Source organism: Fulmarus glacialis, unplaced genomic scaffold, assembly GCF_000690835.1.
Source record: "Fulmarus glacialis isolate BGI_N327 unplaced genomic scaffold, ASM69083v1 scaffold30350, whole genome shotgun sequence".
NCBI lineage: Eukaryota > Metazoa > Chordata > Aves > Procellariiformes > Procellariidae > Fulmarus > Fulmarus glacialis.
In genome coordinates this window covers 13,134-35,601 of record NW_009186517.1, presented here as the reverse complement: position 1 = coordinate 35,601, position 22,468 = coordinate 13,134, and the positions used below count along the sequence as shown (strand labels likewise).

Sequence of the window (22,468 nt, the reverse complement as noted above, 5' to 3'; positions counted from 1 at the left end):
AAGGGATGGGGCGGGGGGGGGCGGGCAGGGGAGGAGTCCTAAAATCCGTGCCAAAACTCCCGTGGCTCTCATGGAGCCAGGACTTCACCCTTCGAAGCCTGGTCTGGGGTGGGGGCTACACTTCATGAAGTCCTACAGAAGCTGCTCCTTCCCTGCGTGATGCTCCGCTCTGCTCCAGCTGCGGACGGACATGAGGAAACACAAACAGGACTCAAAAGTTGAGCACGTCAGCCCATGTCTGCATCAGCAGCGCTTGGATACAGGGATGGCAGGACAGGATTCAGAGTCTCACAGTATCTGGTGCACAAAGTCCTGTCTTTGTCATCGTCTCTCTCTGTGGTAGCGATAATAACTTTATTTTCAACTGTGCTTCTCCCCAGAGGGAGTTTGCACGGCTTATGTACATATCTGGCTTGTACAAGGATATTCTAGACAGTCATGAATTTTAAGCAGCTACTTTGGATGGAAATTCCTGACAGTTCAGACACTGATAATAAGTCATTTGGATTCAAATATGTATTAATTAAAAAGTGCCCTTTCCCTGATCGGTTCAGCTGATTTTTATGGCAATTTACCTTGCTGTCCTAATCTTCAAATACACCCTCTACATTTCTGCCTGCATTCCACATGCAGCATTTTGCAGGGCATGAAATCTTGGACCCATTTGCATTAGACAAGGGCCTGAAATTAAAATTCTTGTACCCGCAGCTCTTGGTTTTGAGAAAGCTCAGCCCGTGCTGAAACTCGCTGTCCTGGTCCCTCTGCGAGAACTGGTTTAGACTTACAGAAATTAATGGAAAGATCTCCACTGATCTTAAGAAGAACGTTTACACAGGATGCTTGAAGTCTGAAAATATTTACCTTCAAAACGAAGAATACAATTTAGAATATCTGCTGAGACACTTTGCTGAACCACTTGGTCACGGGCTGGTATTTAAGAAGGACATTAACAAATCAGCCCTAACTACAACTCCTATTAGCATATTATTTCTTCTGAACACAAATAGCAAAACAGATCATTATCTCATTAAATCTGCTGACGCAACATTATTAAATCAATCTTCCCGTTTCTACAAGTTGCTAGCCTCATAATCTAGGCAAGGAAAAAAGAAAAAAGAAGTCAAGGAAGGAAGTAAAAGAGAAAGAAAGAAAGAAAAAGAAAGAAAGAAAGAGAGAAAGCGAAAAGAGATAAACAAGCAAACAAGGAAGGGAAACACTGCTTTTTGTTGTGGAAAATACTCTGCTTCGTATTAGGTAGCTTTCAAAACACGCAGAAATAAACAGAGGATACGCAGCTACACCTGCACATGAAAGCCCCAGCCAAATGCTATATGCATAACAACAGTAAATAGGTATGTAAAGTTTATGAAGCATATCATGTCCTAATTAACGTGAGAACAGTTTGCAGTACTAATGGGATTTTGTTACATAAACTGTGCTGATAAGGCATTGGAGCTTTAGACAGTTAGCAAGTGTATTTTTACTACTGGGATGTTTTCTGGAAAAGATAGAGTGAACCTTTATCTCCACTGCATCCCCGCAAGCTGCAGGTTTACTGTGGTGTCCCACGTCCCTTACAGGGCCACAGCTCTCTTAAAGGGCAAATAATCGACAATCAGTGACAAGCAAGGAAGGGAACAAACCTGTCCTATGAGAAATACTGCAGTACCAGCTTTAGGAGCATCTTTGAATCACTGTGAAACTAGTGGCAGGGGAAATACATTGAGGTTAGTCGTGAAATTTGCCCGTGATAGTAAAATAGTGCTAACTATTACATTTGAGGAAACATGTTTTGCGTGCAAGTGTTCTGGGAAAGCTGATTAGCCAGTTCTGCACTCCACGGAAACAAGCCTTAGTTCCCCTTGTCTGAGCACAGGGATTTTACTGGGACAGTCGAAAGGTACATTTACAGAGTTGCTTTGCACTTTAACGCTAATGAGCTTTTTCACTCGTATCAATAAATTCTCCCTCTCACATGTTTAGCATTCCTTTGGCATGCATTGCCAGATAAATCCTTTATTGTCTTGCTGGTAGCTTGCCCAATTCCCACAAGGCAGATTTTTAAAACCCAAATCCTGCCTTATTGCTAGCTACTGCCTCTCCCACTCAATAAATTGAATTTACCACTTGATAGAATTATGCAGTTGGTGGCACTCAGCCCTTCCTGTAAGTAAAAAAAGCCATGGCTGGGAATCTACAGAGCATCAACAGGCCGTAGGAAGAGTTGGGAGGTGCCATTGCATCCTTGCACCCACAGTCCTTTTCTAAGAGCCACATCGTGGGAGGACCCTGCAGAACAAAAACCCTTCTGTTTTTGATTTCAGGAGAAAGACATTCACACTGACGTGCTGATGACCCCAAAGCAATGAGCTCTGAACACGCAGTGAGTGCAACGGGGTTGTTGGTATTCAAAAGCTAGGTTTAAACTACTCATTTAGGTGACATTTCAGCTCTGTAATTTTTAAGTACCACCTGACTGAGCTTGTTTGTAATGCCAGGACTCCTAATTATACCTAAAATATAAAAAAAAAGAAGCTGTTGCCAAACAGCATTTGATGATACAAGTGAAGAAGGCAGTAATTAATCCTGCAGGGACAACAGAGGACTAATTAGAAGCAGAGCAGAAATTTTGTTTTGCTTTAGGGAAAAAAAACCTTTTTCCATGAGAGCTCGGGTAAGACACCCAATTTACAAACTGAACTGTGACCTCCAACTAATGGTCCTGGCAGCAGCCCTGTGCAACTGGATTCCCAATTGATCAGCCAGAAAGCGCAGTGTACCGCACCGCTCCTCGCCTGCTTGCAATGAGCCATGCGTGTCCTCTCCTGTCCCACCAGCTGCATGAGGTGGACAGAACAAAAGGGGTTTTTTTTCTAGGAAAACAAAGTGGTGACAGAGAAAAGAGGCGCAACAACTCAGGAAATTCTTCTGAAACCAAGCCCAGGACAGGAAAGCGCCTGCGTGTCCTGGCGCACCACACATGGAAATGTTGAGCAGAGCCCCAGGGTCTGCCCGAGGAAATGAAGAGGACTTTTACTAGCACTACATGGCACCAGTTCAAAGTGCCGCCGGTGGTGAAGTTCAGCTAGGGTGTAACTGGAGGAGGAAACCAGAGGAAATGGTCATACATGACAGATGCTGGACTGAGTGTGAAGCTGGTGTCTCACTTGAGTTCCCCTTCTCAAACTGGCTCATTAAAAAACACAAACACTCCAATCCCTGCTATTCTATGGGACACTGTACTGTTCAAGATTTTCCAAAGATCCATAAATAAAATAAAAATTAAGTTTCGTTTAATAAAATAATGCACCGAGGTGGCATAAGGTTTGCCCTGTTATTCCTGATTTATTTGGAGACTTGCTGCTAAGCCACAGATTGGAAAGGATTTTCTGAGTAACCCTGTGAGGGATATGGAGGAGGTTAGAGAGTCCGGAAAAATAGCTTATTACACCTAATAGAGCTAGGTGTAAACCTTGGAATGTGCCTAGAAAAGCAGGGAATAAGCCTGGGAATGGGGCTGGGACAGACTCTAGGGACGTGCACGGGCCCCATGGACATACCCAGACCCATAGCAGAGAAGCCCAGGCCATTTCAGCAATGGTGTCAGACAGCGAGAGGAGCAGGCTGAATCCAGAGGGGTGAGAATCACCCACTCATCCAGCCACTAACGAGAAACCTACTTGCCACTGCCCTTCACACCTTTCCTAGAGCCTTCGATCCGCATGTCTGCCAGTGCAACACTGAAAACCAGCTCAAATGCTATTGCTTTTTGGATGGCATTTTCAGATATTGTAATCACCTTTCACTGGGCTGGGGAAGAGGTTGGAAGAGGCAGTGAATGTTGCTGATGCATCCATATTAGCCCCCTGCTCCCAGAAACTGCATGGTCACCGAGACATTTTTACTCGGTGTTTGACATCAAGTGTGGATATTAGCTGATGCCCAGTGAAGGGCTTAATTTATTTATATGCTGTAGTTTTAGAATATGCCAAATTTCTCTGGTGTCTGCTTGATGAGTATCAGCTCTTAGAAATATTCATTATCTTGAAAATTGGCACCCCGTTCCTCAGTATGGCATTTAAATTGAAAACCAGAAAATAACGGAACGTAACTAAGAACCTTCAAATTTTACCTCCTCTCTATTTATGCTATTAAAATCTACAGAATCACCAAATGATAAAACAACATAGCTTGGAATGGACCTTTTGGAAACCATTTGGTCCAACCCCCCTGCTCAAAGCAGGGCCAACTTCAAATATAGACCATGCATCGATGCTGCACAGTTTGGATATTATATGCCCCCTTCTGACAGGTCTTTGGCAAGCTGTAAGAGCTTTGGCTCTCCTGAAGCTCACATTTTCCCCTAAGGGCATCTATATTTGAGCATCCTCTTAATGGCCCTTCCCTGTCCCACAGCTGTCACCCCAGAAAGGGCTGCCAATCTCATCCTTAAATGCCACCTGAAGGAAAGACGAGTCTGCCAACTTCCAAATAAATAAATTATGAAGACGCAAACAGCAACTATGCAGAGACTAGTAAGTATTGACTTCAGTGGAATATTGTCACCATTTTTGGACACCATTCTGTATATCCTTTCTTCTCCCCCTCCCCTCTCTCCTCCCATTGCACAGTGCAGGGCCAGGGCTCTGCTGTGGTCTGGGCAAACGCCTGACTGTCGGTCACTCTCTGTCTACCTTGGAAGTTCTTCACTACAATTTTTCCATTTGTTGGACGTTTCCGAGCCTTGGCCTCTTTCTGCTGCATGACACAGCTCAGCAATAAGACTCCTAACATCCTCGATACCCCAGAGCAGCCAAAGGTCCCACACAGGTGGCAGCCTTCCACTGTCCAAAGAGTGAGTGGTGATACCCCTGTGCCTTGGCGTTGTGCATGGGGATGAAGAGCATCTCAACTGCTATATACCTGTGAAAACGGGGGTCCCTGGACTATCCTGCCATGGCACTGGGGTAAAAAGTTAAAAACCTAATCACCACAAGCCAAGAACTGAGAATCTGAGTGTCTTTATGGAGCTCTCATTAGCAGTTTAGGAGCTGAACACTTTGTTTCTGGCTGCGTGCTGAGACATTTCAATGTTCCCTGTACTATTAGTCACCTGTATGAAAGTGCTTCTGTGCTGGAAAGATGGTAAGTGGTCCCTTTTAGAGCTACTTTTTTATTCAAACGAAATCATTACGGGTTGGATTCACTTCATTTACCCTCTAGCAGTCTACAAATCAAGTGTCTAATCTGAAGTCGTTACTCTACAGTAAATGATGAGAGACTGGCACCTCCAGAGCACGATTTATCCCACCCACCTGTCTGAAAGACCTGTCTTAAACAGGCCATATCTGAGTCCCCATTCCAAATGGGTAGGTATACATACATATGGTGTGTCTATACATCCTTTGCAGGCAGGCAGAAACATATTCTGCCATTGCTCGGTCTGAACTGATCTGCTCTGAACCAGATAACATACAGCCATGTCACTGGGTGGGGGCGGGCTGAGCCCAACCTAATACAAAATCCTTTTTTTAGGGCTTTTAATTAAGGCTAATTGATGTATTCATGGCAAACAGCCAGATATAGAGTTGGTGCACACCAATAGTCTCAGAGTGTGGGCAAAGCAAGCTTACCTCTCCAAGGAGAAAATAACGAAGAAATGCACTTATCCGCTTTATAGACAATGGATAAAAAGGTTTGTGAGAATATTGCCCCAGATGCCTGGTTCCACCTGCCTTGCATCAGGAGGCTGATTAACACATAATAAATTAATATAATTTATTTGTCATGGCCTGGCCAAGCCCTTTTTGAATGCTTCTATCATTTGAGTATTCAAAATCAATATATGCCGCCTTGTCCCACTGTGCAATACAAGGTCAATTTTCTGTATGACTAAATGCACCCTCAGTAAGGATGATTTTATTTTGTTTGTCATTTGTTAGGTATCACAAAGCTGACCTTTGCACAATATTCTTTATGCCAGTAAGAAAATCTGCTGCTTTTCTGCCAGAAATAATGTGGACTTCTTGTCTATTTTAGCTCCATTCAGCACTTTGCTTTAAGAATGCATTTAATTTTGAAATGCGCCACAACATATTGAAACCAACAAAAAATGTAGAGATCATATTATCCGTTTGTACCAAAAAAATAAGGGGAAAGTTTTAAAAACTATTCCCAAATATGGAAATCTAGCTGGATCAAACTTTTCCTCTCTGTAGGCTCCATGGGAAAGCACTGCTCTGGTGGCACAGACATAGGTGAAGGACTGGGGCCATCCAGGAAAAATGACAGGGTCAACTTTTCTATTTCCTTCCTTAAATTCCCTGAAGGAAATCAGTGCAGATCTAGAAGTGCCAAGAAAAATGCAAACTACTGCTGTTTAGTGCTCACAGCTCTCACTGCAGCTCAGGACAAGAAAGTCACAGAGCCCACCTCTGCCACGGAGAGGTGCCTTTCTCCAAAGGAATCCCACTTCTCAACCCTCTCTAACAAGCACGTTAGCAGCAAGACTATAAAGCAATATAGATCCTACGGAACTGAAGAGATGTGCTAACACAGGAGCTTCTGGTACAAAAAAAGAACTGAAAAAAACACTTTACATACAGCCTATTAAAAACAACGATAACAAACTTGTTAAAACTCTCTTCTGTAGGAAACTGGTATTTGAACACTTTTCTTCAAAAATGGGTATCACTTTGATGCCACTTCACTTAGGAAAAAAATACTTATTTTAACAAACTGTCTGTCCAATTCTGACATCCAAAAAGACAGGTTTGTGTTTTCCAAATGCTCAAAATCCAAGTAAAAAAGTGTCAATTCATTATACTATATCCCTCTACCTCCTCACTCCCAAATTCCATATTAAACCTTTGACTTTATTTTCCCTTCCAGTTCAGGACGTCTTTTTCCCCAAAAAGCCTCCAAGCTATTTCATGAGCACAACATCTGTTTTCTGACCCATGCAAACAATGACGTCTGTATAATGGTATCAGTTACTTCCAGAGCGACTGCTCACGGCTTGCAAACATTATTTCTGCAGCTGCCACTTCTCTTAAAATTTTCTGGGATCCAAAATAGACTTTAAAGTCCAATATGATCATCAGATTCAACCTTCAGTTCACCCCGTGTAACAGGGTTGCTTTCCACGTGGTGGTAAATGAAGACTGAATTTGAATCTAGCAATGAGCCCAAACTTTGGTGCCAGCAGCATCGAGTCCCTATAGTTGTGCTAGTTCTCCACACAGGGAAAAGAAAAATGGGCAAAGCTTAAGTTTGTCACTTCCAGAGTCAGCTCTGCTCTAACCCCTGTCCCCTGGCAAAGACAGAAAGATGGAAAAAAGGATTTACAAATACAAATTCAGAAGAACTGAATCTTCACTACAACAGTTAATTTTTTTCAGTTATTATCCTGAAGTGCTGTTCTATCTCGTACATGTAATATTACACAAAAGTGCTACTAAAGGTACTCTAGTTCGTTTGCTTTGGAAAGTTTACTTTTCTGTATACATTTTATTTCTATTCCAAAGTCCAGAAAGATAAAATCCACTTGTGTGTAGGTAAAATGCTTTGAACACACAAAGCACAAGGTAAGTGCTAAGAATGCTGTTACCAGCACGTGGCAGGAACATCTGTACAGGTATACAACTCTTGAAGGAAAGGAAAGCATGCAGCCGAGAGCTCCCTCCACACGGCAAGTAGCTGCTTGAGCACTGGCTTAGGTGGAAGAGACACGTTCGTGTCCTTATTGCACTTAATGACTATAGGTGGTTGCTTTCAGTCAAACCTGAACTACAAGACTATGACTAATGCTTCTTTAACAGAAAAGGAATGCCCCTGTTGGCAGCACGCTCGATCGCATCATGCACAACCGCGAGGGGATGGGAAAGCTGAACCAGTGCCCCGGTAACAACTCCATGAAACAACATGTAATGCTCCGATCATGAAATTCTGGAGGCAAAGTGCTTCAGAATTGTACAAGCCAAATTTTCAGAGCAATAGCCACCAGAGTCAGTCCTGCAAATTGGGCCTCCAGCTGCACCCCCAGCACACAGAGCCTGGCACAGCCCATCTGCAGGCTGCATTTATCATGTTTGCGAGACACCCATCGCCGTACCGCCTCGTACAAGGTACAAGCTGGTTCCACTGAACTTGCAACGGACAATATTGGAATACGAGAGTCAAAGCAGTACTAGAAGTGGACCTGGAAACACTGTATTTGTTTCATGAACTTGGTATTTTACACTATTTATAGCTTTTAGCCACTACACATTTTAACCAGTCGAGTTGCACTTGAACTGTAATAGACATTCCGGGCACAAATAATTTTCAAGGTCAGATTAATCCTGCTACATGTTCTCTCATTGTAAAGTGGCACAAAATTACACCTGACTTGCAAGATAAACCTAAATAGAGATCCCTTTGCATGCCATGCAATTCTATCTAGAATTACTATCAGTTACAGAGAAAGAAAAGAAGTCCTTCACAAAGGCCGAGGAATGCCATTAAGGCTAAAGCTTTCTAACGAAGTCACCCCCGTTACCTCGCTGGCTCTTTTGCAGCAGCACATCGCGGCAGATTCATGCATTCAAGGAACTTTACAGAAATCTGGCCCCCAGACAGCCTGCGTGACTCAGCTATTCACTGGGCAGCTCTGGGCAGTTGCTGTGTGTCTGTCTTTACCAGCAATCCAAGTCAAGCAAGAACATTCAAATCTTCAAAGCTTGGCACTTAAATTGTACCCACAAGGTCTGCACATACTCCAGCAGCCTGCAGCAACCCTGTAACTCCCCAACGCTATAACACCCCGATTCTTTTAGAGTCCCAGGGTAGGATTTAGAGTAGGACCTTGAAGGTCCTGCTGTTTTGCAACTGCAGTTTGTCCTTGCAGACCAAAGCATGGTTGCAGAGTTACAGATTTGCACTTGTGTCAGAACAGCAGCTGCAAATACAGCTGAAAGTTTTGACAGCGGCAACTGCAGCTGTGGAAAACTATAATGAGCAGGCAGTCTAACCACCAGGCTTTGGGAAGAGTTGCCCCTTTCAGTGGCTTTTTATTCTTCCTTTTTTTTTGTCTATAATTTCCTAAAGAAAGGAACTGCAGAAGAGGCAGAAACAGGCCAGAAAGGAAAAGCAAATGAGAAAGCCCATCATCTCCCCAAAAAGCCTCCATGAATTGACACAACAGAAGCAATGACTTCTTTGGCTTTCTTATGAAGTTTTGGGGATTTATGGATTTGGATTTCACAGTAGAAGACATGTTCACCCTAAGATGAAGATTCCTAATTGCCACTACTGCAAATGATGTTTTGGTTTGGTTTGGGGTTTTTTTTTGGTTTTTGGTTTTTTTTTTTTGAGTTTTCAAGTTTTCAGGAAGCAGTTTAGTTTAGTTTAGTTTCCTGATGTTAAGTAATGGATCTGATATTGGTGTCTGGTAAGGATGCCCACTAATTATAAACGTCTTTTATTTACCTTGATTGATAGTGATGCCTTGTGGTACATACATGTTTTACTCCAGGCACTTCTGAAAACATGGGATCTTGATGCAAGAGGCCATTTAAGTGTGGAGGAGAAATCCTTCTCTGAAGGAGCCATTGCACTCTGCCGGGCTGGCCTCAAGCTGTACCAGTTGTACCAGTTAATAGCTCTGATGGCCATTTCCACTGCACATCACGTCTATCTGGATTCAAAACCAGTGCAAATGGAGAGGCAAAAAACCCCTCCACAGTCAGGTGCAGACCCAGGCAGAGTCCAAAACCTCAGCTCCAAATAGAAGAACAAACAGGATCCAGTGCAAGAGCCTGCCCTGCTGCAGCCCTGAGAAGCATGGAGGCCGATCTTCCACCGTAGGAAGTGGAGATGGGGTCTGAACATCGTTCAAGACTGGGAGATACTGATGGGAGCCAGCTAAGAGGAGGGTCAGAGCATCTGACACAGACCTAAGGGACTTAGTACGCGTGACAACTGGCTGTGTGGGCACTGCAAGCCTGCTCTTGAAGTGTGTCCCCCCCAAGCACTGAAACCTTCCACGAGTCCAAGGTAAGAGCAGCAGGCAGCACCCTAGGGAGGACTTCATCTCCCCAACACACCCACCACTCTCCCACCCAAACATCATCATCCAGGTGCCTTGGACTAAGGGGAATATCATCCTGACTGGTTATTTTCTCTCCTTCTCAAAGGCAGTTGCAGACTGATAAACGTCCTCAGAAAAGAGAGTGGAGGGGGATTAACTGCAGCCTTTTAACTTCAGACTTTCAAACCTGCTCACATGGCTCCCAAAGAGCTGAACTGTGATTGTTCTCCCCCTTGCTCAGACCTCATGCAAAGTCTTTCTGCCAGGGGCAATGGGGGGGACAGTGGGAGAGCAACCTCAACCCCGCAAAAACAGGACATCCTAATAAAGATACTGACAGAACCGGACACCATCGCTGAGTGCTGCGAAGAGAATCTACATAATGTTACTCTAACAGTTCAGTAAAAATGGCATCAGTAAAAGGAGGCTTTCAAGAAAGAAGTTACCCCCAAACACACAGGGAGTGCAGCTGAGAGGGTTTCTGTTAGTTTCATTTTGTTACATAAATCACCATTATTATTTCTTACTTACGATGTTAAAAGAGCAGGAGGATACTTGAAAAAAAAGGCTGTGCATGCACAATACCCACACGAATAAATTCCAGTGATCCACCCCAGCACCGGACACGGTGCCCTTCCCTGGCCGCTGAGCTTGAGCCCTCCCTTTAGGAGGAGCAGGGGAATTCATCACCAAATATACAGTATATTGTAACGGAATGATACCAGGAAACAATACTAATTGGAGTCTGAACGTTTCCTCCACGTGGTCACGTTAATCTACTGTTTAACTCGGCAGAAAAGACAGTGAGGAAATAAAAGCTCAATTCACCCAGCCTGAGATCAAAACTGTCATGGCAATATTGGCAGGTTAGACCCTGATTCTTTAAATAGTACATTGCCTTTGTTAAACAAAAGTCATTCTTTTATTACATAATAGAGATTATAAATAAATGTAAAGTGTGCATGCAGTCAACTGCATATTATACAAGCAATATCTATGTTAATAATTGTTTTCTTTGGCAGGCCAGAATCCAGCTGGACATGCAATATTTACATATCAAAATCCTTGGTGTGTTCAAGTCATATTGGATGCAAGTGAAAATATATATGTATATATATTTACCGTATACACACACACATATATATGTATAAAGGTATATATACACCTCTGCATATATACTGTATACATATATACACATAGGTATATGCTAAAAGTGGATTTCATCTTTTTCTGATTCAGGTGATGCAGGCCTTGAAACACTAAAAATATCCTGACAGGGTATCTGGGGGGGCCGCTGGGGTGATAAATGAGATTTGGGGGAAGAGATCTGGGGTACGTTCTTTTCGGACAATATTTTTAAAATTTCTGCCACCTGCTTCTCAAGGGCAGCCATCCTACTGCTTAGCAGCTGGATATCTTCTTTGAGTTCATACTTGACTTCCTGCAGTGTGGTTTGTAAGGCCTGCTCAGGAATAGGGTAGAAAGGATGCCTAGCGTCAGCCTGAATGGGGCTGTGCTCCAGGGGGCTGCGAGTCTCACCAGCTTTATCCAAGCGAAGGTCACTTTTTGTTATTCCACTGTCACAAGAGTCTGTTTTCCTCAGTGGGTTTTTATTTACACCGTTCTCCGAGTCATTGCACTTGGGGTCGTCGGACAGCAACCCCATGGACTCAGCCTTCGTGACGTTGTTCCAGTCCTCCTTCTTCTCCTCATGGGTCCCCATCGTGTTCTTCAGTCGAAGCCACCCTTTCCCGTTCCCGTTTTTCATCCGCATGGGACTGTTTACTTTCAGACATTTTTGGTCTCCGTTTCCATTTGGCTTGAGCTCCATTGCATCCCTGTTGTTCTGCTTCACGGCCTCACTGGTTTTCATGTAAGCCAGGGATGTCTGGATGGGGGTGATCTGAGATACGGTGACCACGCTGGTGCCTGTGATGGAGGCCCCATTCTGCACGCTCCGGCTTTCCACCTGAAGCTGGTTCCTTTCAGGGTCAATGTGGGTTGAGCCTTGATTACGCATCTCCTTTTGCTGTTTGAATTTCTGGAAGAGTTTCCGCACGGGGTGGTCCACAGGGATGCTCAGCGTCACCTCGTTCTTCTGGCGCAGGCGCTCCTCTTCTTCCTTCTTGACATCGCTGATCTTCCTGAAGATGATCTATGGTGGATAAACCCACAACAGAGTCAGTACCCAAAGGACATCGCATACGGCAAACATTACTGGGAGATGGGGGAACAGTATTGAGAGAACATCCATTTCTCCTTCCTTTCTATCTTAATTTCTTGTAGTGAATTCAAATGGAGCTGATCAAGACATAGTAACCTCAGCTATATGCCACTCCATAGATACATATATATACACACACACTTTCTTAAAAGTATAGATTAGAAGTGGGTTTCACCTTTATGTTTGATGCAGAAGATAGAGCCTTGAAAAACTAAAAATATCCCAACACCAAGAGAAGGAAAGAAACTGAATAAAGAGAAGAAAGTAAGTGAGCAAGAACCCAAATACTGTGATACCTACTTACCCATTACTCACACTCATCGCTATCTTTAGTACAGATCAAAAGGAAACAGTAATTCAGCGGAGATGACACAACTGTAAGTTTAACTCAACGTACACACAAGAGACTGGAAAATCCGAATGCGCTCAATATTTTTTAGCTCTGCTTACTGCTAGTTTTGTAACAGTGGCTGGAGGGTGCAATTAGGTTCCCCTTGTGCTGTGTTGTGTGGCTTCCCACAGCAACACAAGCATTTCCTGGAGAGTTTATATGTCTAATATGTGTGGGTGTACCATGGAGAAGCACCGTAACAAGGGTGTGTGATTATAAAACCCAGCAATATCCACCGTTCCATGATGCCATGCCATTTAATGCTGCAGTTATTTCACCCTGCAGCATCTCTCAGACCTCTATAGAAAAAGGAATCTGAGCCTCAAGCTGTGGAAGGATCCACAGACTAAAAGCCTTTCTGATGATTTTATACATGTTACTCATATGAAATCTTTTTTTTTTTTTTAGGTTCATCCAGTTTTCTTCAATGTGGGACTGAGGCAGGATAGGGAAACTCTGCTTCTCTGGATAACAATACTAAAGTGAAAAGCAGCATGTGATTAAATGGAAATATGGGCTGTGTAGGAATAGTGTTGATAAGAAAAGAAAAGAATGCCCCTGCAATACACAAACAAAACTCTGTGACAATCACATATAGGTTTTGAAGTATCTGTTTGAATATCCATATTTCAGTATCTATTTACTTTTTATAAAAAGGCTTCTCACACCCGTACATATTTGCAAAGAAATAGTTGCTTTCAAGTCTCACATCTTCAGAAGTCGGCAGAGGAGTGCCATGATGGCTACAGCTCCTTCCCTGCATGAATCTGGGATGAGCTGGACTTCAAAGCTTCATTAGAGAGCTTTCAAACGCAGTAAATATATCCTTGTGTGCTGCTGATAGATGCAGCTGCTTATAATAATTCGGAAAGTTAACATGTTTATTAGAAGCCCAGTTTAAAAAAAACCCAACAGAGAAACATGGAAGATACTTTCATCTGACTCTTCTGACCTAGATGCAGTGACACATACACTCACTTGGAAGCTCCTCTTCATTAGCACCTACCCTCATGGAGCAACTCTCTCTCTCGGACAAGCCACTGGGGACAGCAAATAAATGCAAGAAAAGTTGCCCTTGATTCAAAATTAAGTAATTACATTTAATTGAAGCCACGCTCTCTAAATGAAGACTTGGAAGGTGGGTTGTGTTGTTTTGTTTTTGCCTTTCTTTCCCTGGAGGGCAGCGTGGCACCTCTGGCAGATGATGCAATGCTGAAAGCAACCAGCTGCAAGGATGTGTCCCCAAGATGTGTCTCAGAGAAGATGGCCGGTTCCTCCGCTGGTCTCCCCATCTGGCTGTGCTGCTCTGCCCTGTGCTGTGCCAAGCCAGAGTGGCTGGGTCCCTGAAAACATCTGGGGTGGGGAAAACATCCTCTACCCAACGTTTCCCTGCTCTGTGGCCATGACCCTATCTCACAGCTTGAGCACCCTCCTCGCCCCCAGGCAGCTTGTGCCTGGCCGGTGGTGGCCGGAGGCAGCCGGGGCTGCTGCAGGGCAGGCAGCTGCCTGCAGCCTGGCAGGGGCTGGCTGCGCTCCCGTGTCCAGTGCAGCACTGGATGTGCGGTCAGGAGAGGCACGAGGTAACTTGGGTAACTTCTGTCCTACCAGCTGTTTATACAGACCAGAGCGACAACAACAAAGACCACAGCACCAGTTTCTGATTCCTCTCAAACACTTGCCCTTCACTGAAAACTACCCTCATCTCTCTTTTTTTCCCCAGTCTACTCTTGTTCTTTCATTTCTCCCTTTTCTCCTCTCAGTTCAAAATTTCTCCAGCCAGAGGTTATCTCCCTGCACAGAATATAATTATCCGTGACTGCTGCCACTGCCTTCTGCAGAAGAAAAGCCAAGACTTCACTAATTTGACACTGCCTGTACCTCACGCTCCTGAAGTGGGCCCTTCTGAAAGCCAGGAAATTACTTTGTTTTTCTCTGCTGGAGGCTTCGCCCCAGAACCACTTGGCCAGATGTCACTTGGACGAGCCGAGCCCCCTGGCACGGGTGTCTGAGCCCAAGTGCTGCTGTGCCTCAGCATGGGGCCAACGCTTTGGGGGAAGCTGAATGTATCCCTGCTGCGGGGATGTGCGGTCGAGGTGACGAACACCATCAGATTTGCAGTGCAAATATGCTCCGGCCAAGTGAGACCAAGGACCCCGTAACCTCTCACAGCCGTGGGCTTTCTCCCCACTTTACGCACATGCAGTGGAGAAGACACACCCCCAAAGCCCTGCTGTCACCTCCCCAGGAGGAGATTTTCCTTCAGTCTCTTGCAGACGCTAGCAGGAGCCTGGCAGAGCTCTTCAATAAATCCTTTCCTCTTTCTCTGCTTGGGACAGAAAGTGCTATACCCTGGAACGATCATGGGCAGCTCCCTTGAAGAAGCAAGCCTGCTGCACTCTGCACTAGTGCAGAAAATGCCCAGGGACTCGGAAATCCGGGGGTTAGCTGGGAGTCAAGAATTCAGGACTGATCTACCTTGGTGGAGCCGTATTTCCAAGGAAGCAAAGGTGAGCTGATGCACAGCCCTGCGCACACCCTCCCCTCAGCTTTCTCATGAAACCTGGATGTGTTCACAGGTGTTTGCTATTTTCTTTTTCACTCTGAAATGCATAACCAAGCAGACCCTCATATCCCAGCTGACGCTGTGAGATTATGGCACTTTGGAGACCGGGGTCTTGGTCCTCGTTCACCCACTGAACTACTGTCACCATGAGGAAACCATTTCACCCCTGCATCACCCCCTGGAGACTGTCCCCTCTTCAGGACATCCACCCTCAACCAAGGGAGCACTACACCTAGCACAGCAGGGATCTAGTCTTAGTCAGGACTACTCAATATCGTTAGAATATGTACAAGTAAAAGAAAAGAAAGATCCAGACAAAGAACTGGGGAAAAAAAGGAGATGTGAATTCTACGAGTAATAGTTGTTTTGCATTACCAAATTTTTCCATATTAGGAATGTTTTCATGTGGTTGGATTTAATCCATTTCCACAGTGGTTCAGTCTAAGCCAGATCAGGATTAAATGTGTTTACATGGAGACTTAATTCTATTAATGTCTAATAACTATTACTGGCTATTTTTCTCTATAAATAAGAACAGAAAAACACCTCATCCAAACTGACATTCCTCAGCAAATTGGGAGAGGCTTATTTTGCAATCTTAAATTGGATGAGCTATTTCAGTTGTCCCTGACCCTTTTCAGAGGGGTTACACATAGGCCTGTCCAAACGTATGTCCCAGGAATAGACACAAACCCCAAAGGAGTTAATCAGAAGAAACTGAATTAACTGTATATATAGCACATCTCAAGGAGTAAAGAGCCATACCTCTGTGTCATGGCAAGTGCTAAATTCATTAATGTGACGGAGATTCAGTGTAGGACTTCATTTCCTTTATGGATGGGATTGTGAAAGACTGCCCCGTGCGCACAAATCTTGTCTCACGAGACCAGGTTCCTGTTTTTCTTGCTTTTAATGTATTTATTTTGGGAAGGGGAGGGAATGGAGGTGACGTTAATTATCAAGCTGCAAAGGTTCAGTAGAAGTCAACTGATGGCCAGCCCTGGGAACTGAAGTATTTGGGTTATCTATGAAGCAAGCACAGAGGAGACAACAGATTCTCCATTTGATCTTAACCCCAACCTCCTTTCCCTCCCCTCGGTACCAAGAGGTAACTCACCGTGACTGCGAACTCAGCCCATCACCACTTCCAAAAAGGGACCTTACCAAAGGTACTGGCAACAGGTACGTTACTGCTGGAGCAGCTCCTGTGAGGTGCCAGCTTGTATAACCAAACCCAAAGCCAAGTGCAGATGAGGGCAGCAGCAATGAGAGGTCGGGGAGCCAGCTCAAGGCTGAGACACACACAAGTTCTCCCACCTACTGCTGAACTAATCAGTAAAGCTATGGCCTTTCCAGATGCTTTGAAATGCACCTCTTGTCTGCTGTCTTTTTTTGTACTGCGAAAATCATCCCTCCATGACCTTGCTCCACTCACAAAGACCTGTTAATAAGTGACTCCAAAGAAGGTACGTGAATGGATTAAAGAACTCGTAAAAGTGAAGAATTACAGTAAGTTCATAAAAGTGGCAAATATTTGACCAGAGATCATCCTGTCCCATTCCTAGGACATCCCATGCTGTTGTCAGTGGCATTCAATATGCGCCTGGCCCTCACCACAGAAATTCACAGAAACCTATAATGGTATAGCAAAAGGGCACACAGTTGTCATGGTGATGAATACAGCGGGTGTGCACCGATTGAAAGAGAGGGAAAGCCACACAAGGCCATCAACACAAAGATTTTCACAGCAAATAATAAACTTGGGGTGCCCAAGCTGAGGCATCCTACAAACGTGGCTGATGGGCAAGGGATCCTGGAGTCCTGCAGCAAGGGGAGACCCTGTCCTAGGAGAACTGGCTTGACTCAGCTCACCAGGTGTTTATGCAGCACCAAAAACTGGAACAGAAAGCAAACACAACATTTCAGCCCCCACAGCTACATACAGCCATGTAGAGCAGAAGGGGGAGCCCTGCCATGTGGCTGGATTGGGGCCGCAATCAGTAACTGATAGGTCACACTCATTAATGCATAGGCTAGGCTGATGTGCGTGTTGGTCACTTCTCAAAAATTGGTTCCAGAGGTAACTATCTTGTCTGTATTAATGTCTTCTAGAAGCCCCATCTCCCTCGCATCTGGTTATTCACAATCTAATGTATTTGTCCAGATCCCTGTATTTTTGTTCCCATTTAATACAGGAACATCCTAGAAGGCATCTTAATTCAATATTGTGGCCCTGAAGACATCTACTCACTGTTCCCCTCCCCAGCAGCACTGAAAATTAGATCAGTGAAATGATACAGGTTAATAAATTTGAAGAAATAAATAGGTCTCTTTTTAACCTGGACCATGTCAGTGACCCATCTGACAGCACAGACCCACAGCTGTTCTGGAAAACACTGCAGATGGGCGAGTGGGATGAGTGGATGGAGCGAGTGGGAACTTTCCAAGCCGGCTGCAGTGATGGAGGCGGCGTGTTAGGGAAATGCACCGTCCCTTGGATCACACTGAAGAGCTGGCGGCTCCCAGCTCGCTTGCGGGTGGCTGAAATCTGCAGAGCAGCTCCTTCACCAGCTTTCAGATCCCACCAGAAGGATTTGATCTGGTCCACTTCCTTCGGGAATGTCTAATTCCCATAAAAAGGGTCAGTGTCCTCACAAGGTGTGTTGGTCTTGGCACCCTTTTATATAGGTCCTCTTTTGGAAATAGGAGAGCTGTCTTCTATTGCCTCCTTGGCCTGAAATGATTCAAGGTGAGTTCTTCACACAAGCTTAGCTGAAGCTGGCAAATGGATTTTAAAGTTTTTGATGATATAACCAATATCAAACAAATACTGCAATCATATATACCTCATTTTCTTCGGAAACAATGCTAAAAAAACCCCAACAAATACAACTGAAAATAATAAGGAAAGCTTAATTCATGCCTAGGCTGCACAACATAAACGAAACTTTTGTAAAGATGTTTGCAAAAAATACTATTAATTTTCACATCTCGGAGTGCATTGTAGAAAAGAAATTGCAATTTTTCTCATGTTGATGAGGGAGGTGAATTTGTGTCAGATCCAGGATTTAGACACAGGATACCCCAACCCATGCGGTGCTCAGACGAGTGTGCTATTTTCCTGCTTCTAAGAACTAACTACAAAATACACCCAATTTCCAGAGCACAGACGCTCAGAACAGCATTCACCTACGAAGCCTGTGTCTGCATCTGAACTCATCCTCCAGGAGCCCTGCACAGTCGAGGGAGAGAAAAAGGCACTTGGAGGGTGTGAGTCATTTCACCTGCAGCTAGATGTTAAAACAGGTCAGACAAGCTGTACCCTGAAATGCCTGTTTGTCTCCTGTGTCTGCACAGGGAGCTTTGTGCATGTCGCTTGGATGCAGACATCCCCCACGTGATGGTGGGTAAGAAGTATCCAAACCCCTGCCTCTAGCAGTGCAAATGTCAGGGTTTGGTGCAGATCGTGTTAAAAGCTTTCCTGTAAAGCTCTTCTCCGTGTGTGTGTCTGTGTGTACTATACACTTCATCTGATGCTATTTTTATTCCCCCCAGCATGCCGGGGTATTGCCAGTTCCTGGCTGGGATGCATTCCCCACCCAGCCTCAGAGATCAGCCAGTCCTTCCAGATAAACACTATTATTTTAAAAGCTGCAGGAGGACGAGCGACGACTGCACAGAAGACAATGCCAGACTGGCGGGTCCAAGTGAGAGCTTGTGAAAAAACAGACATTTTGCCTGCACGGAGCAATCAGATGAACCACTAATGGGGAAGGCAAAGCCCCCCTGTTCCTACCACGTTCCAGCGGTTGGTGGGGGACTGAGCTGGTCTCCCCGCAGCTCCTAGAAAACCGGAGCTCACCTGGGATGGTTGTGGCTGCTCCCATACAACCTCCCTTTTGCATTGCAAATCTCATCCCACTCCCAGATGTTGCAGGACAGATCCTGCTCAGATTTCTCCCACCACTGGCACCATGCGCTGTGAAGGACTGTCATCACCAGCAAACCCTTCCCAGGCCATTGCTTTGATGTGCTCAGGTGAGTCTAGGATGCTTCATCCCTCAGTCCTTGAGGACTAGTCCTCTCTAGGAGCCTTCAGTTGTCAAAACAGGGCATATCTGGGACCCTCTTTTTTGATATTCTGAAAACTAGGCCAGTCAATCCCGATTTCTCAGGTGTAACCTTTGGCAAACAGGCTTGCTCCAACACCAAAGTGTTTTTTAAATCTAGGCAGCTCACAGAGAACATGATTTACTATGAATACTTGATGTTAAAATGTTTTTAAATCCTATTTTTTCAGATACTAAGTATTTTTCAAAAAATAACTTTAAAGATGTTAACAAATCTTCCTTTTTATTTACATGAATTGAAATGTGCTTAAATTTAAAAAGTTAAACTATTTAAAGAATGGACAGAAATGAATGGATAGGAAATCACCTCACACAAGCTCTTCTGTTTGCAATTAGGCAGAAACTGGAGCCCTGGGGCCTGGGCTAGCAGAGCTGTGAAATGCAGTTCAGTCTGGTAGAGGAGCCACGGGCCATCTCCACTTGTCCTTCATCTGGAAGTCCAGCCTGTGAGCCTCACAGCGAGCCAGAGAAACCTGAACAGTTGGTGTTAATGCAAACCTTCCTTTGGGATGGATGCAAGAAGCTGCTGCCATGCATGTGGATGGACTCACTGTGTCTGCACTGGTTCGCTGCCTTGAAAACCTGTTTCATCACAGGTTTACTGCCCTTCCAAAACAGAGAGGGCGATGGCAGCATCGCCCACAAGATGCAATTCCAGCTCTTAACCCCAAGGGAGAGTTTGGAGTAATGCGTCCTCCTAGGTCAGGGTATGGCAAGGAGGTAGGAGCAGACAGCTAGAGCCGCAAGACCAGCAAGACCAGCAAACACCAGCAAAGGGCCAGCAAGGAGCACTGGCTCTAACCCAGCTTCCATTAACAGCTTTTCGGTATGGCTCATGCATGAGAGCAGCCTCTGACCGTGGTGTCCTGCACTGGCAGGAGTCTCTGCAACCGAGAAGCATGGTCAGAAACCCTCTACTGAACATGACAGCGACAAGAAACCTGGCAGAAATGGAAGGGAGCTGAAGCCACAAAAAGTGAGAGCCAACAGAAACAGAAGCCAGGGTGCCTCTTTCCAAATGCAAACTGCATTTAGGCTGCTTCACCTTATTTACTCCTCTAAATCTCCATGTCCTCTTAGCTCACTTTATTAATCTGCACTCTGAGGATGCAGAATAGATGGCCTGAAATGATGGCTTTATTGTTCTTCTGCTCTGTACACTCCTCAGATAGCTTTACTTTGATGTGAAATTCAGCCTCAAAACCAAATTGCTCTAACAACTGTTTTAATTGCTCTCTAGTAAATTCTCCTTAATCCTCCTGTCCCAGGAACTGTTTTGTGTTAAACCATTGCTCCATCTGCGTGTGGGAAAGGAATCGCTGTCCTTAGCTGTGCAGTGAAAATGAGTGACTGCTGAGCAATTAGTTAATCTCCGGGATAGGAATGTTTCACTGAACTGTCTTTCATGCTGGATTTTGAAGGAAAAGAAGATTTTTGTAGGTTAGTTTGCTGGCTGCTTGAAAGAAACAGTAAATAATAGCCTTTCTACAAATTTCCATTGATCCTGACTTCACAGACATAGTAGCATGCAAAAGCAAAAGCTTGCTACCAAGCACACTTTCATTTTGCTTTGGAGAAACTGTATTCATGTAGTTTCCTCCTAAGCGATTATAGAATTGACTTGTAAGAGATGTGAAGATTTTCAATCCAAGTAACAAAGTGATGTCACTTCAAGGAAAGGAGTATTATTCACATTATGTTGAAAAAGCCCTTTTAAGGGAAACTTAATGGCATTTTATGTGCAAGAAAGAGGTTAATCCTTTCATCACGATGTAATAAAGTTCTGTGTCCCCCAAGCTGCTCATCTAAAGAAAAAGCGGGGCACGTAGGGATGGAGAGTCCCTTCAGAAGAACCCAACAACAGCCAATAACTGATTTCCCAGAGCCCAGAACTTCCATCACCTGATTACTGCTTGTTCTGTGTTGTAGAAATTGGTTACTGTAGGTCAAATTTTAATCTGGTTCCATTTTGTGTTTGCAATCAATTTGCACCCGACTACTCTTGCAGAGAGACATCTGTACATGCTAACAGTCAATTAGGCTGATCTGCATTTGCGAACAAGCACGCATATTAAGAAGACAGTGGTTGAGAGTTTGCCCCATCTGCTTCATACTTGGTACGGACCTGAAGTCACCCTGTTTTACTTTAAAACATGTCATCCAAAACATGGATTGAAGAAGAAAGAGAAGAGAAGCAGGCAGAGATCCAAGTCACATTTGTCACATCCCTGGAGCATCATGGCCCAACACACACAGCACCAGGCTGGGATTCAGGAAGATGGATTATTCTGCTGGCCTGACCTTTGGCCAAGTGGGAGGTGTTCTGCAAATCACACTGTCTCTTCATGTCTCCATTTCTCCCAGTAAGAGAGGACAGTAACACTGCCCTCATTTCTGCAATTAATTGGAAATCCCTCTGTCATTGCTAACTATTTACAACCGAGAGACTAGGACCCATGGCTGATAGCAAAGAGAGGCCACTGTTTTGGCCTATTGCCAAAACTGAGACACTTCCATTAAAAAAAAACCCATAAAAATAAGGTGTTCTCAGGATTTCAACTCAAGATTAAGGGCCCAAGGCACTGCTGCACTGAGACATCACTGAGGGCAGTGCACAACGGATGTACAATGCTACATGAAGTCCTTTCATGATGCCCTGATACATCAGTCAAACCTTGATTAAGGGTAGCATTGACACTTACTTTGCAAGGAAGGATCAGTCAAATCACTCAGCTTGAGTAATGGGCACTGATTCTTTAAAATGGTGTGATTACATGTTTAACTAAGCATGTGCTGAGCTAAGGAGTCAGATTGCCAAAAGAAATGCCAAAGCCTCTTACTCTGTTTGCACAATTGCACACATTTACACCGACCACAAGAGCACTTTCTGAGAGCAGCTCAGCCTCCTGAGTCAGGAGCTCTTCTGTTCTTCCAGTCGCCCTGACCTCAGCACCTCCTGCCCATACATGCAGCTCTTACAGAGGCCTCCTTCTCTTTGTACCCCAGGGGAAAACAATGCACGGATTTTCTGCTGCTGCAGGCTTAGCTGTTTTATCTGTGTTTCTGCTTGGAAAGGGATGCTGAAGAAGGG

At 44.6% G+C, this 22,468-nt stretch overlaps 1 protein-coding gene across 1 annotated transcript; it reads right to left on the bottom strand.

Annotated features, from left to right (window-relative positions):
• Nucleotides 1–11,276: 11,276 nt before the first annotated feature.
• On the bottom strand, nucleotides 11,277–13,896 carry LOC104084309 (potassium voltage-gated channel subfamily H member 5-like; the record flags this gene model as incomplete). The annotated part of the gene is made up of 2 exons (XM_009588086.1): nucleotides 11,277–12,224; nucleotides 13,691–13,896. Coding segments are annotated over 2 exons (1,154 nt in total), but the record flags the coding sequence as incomplete, so codon positions are not given.
• Nucleotides 13,897–22,468: the final 8,572 nt, after the last annotated feature.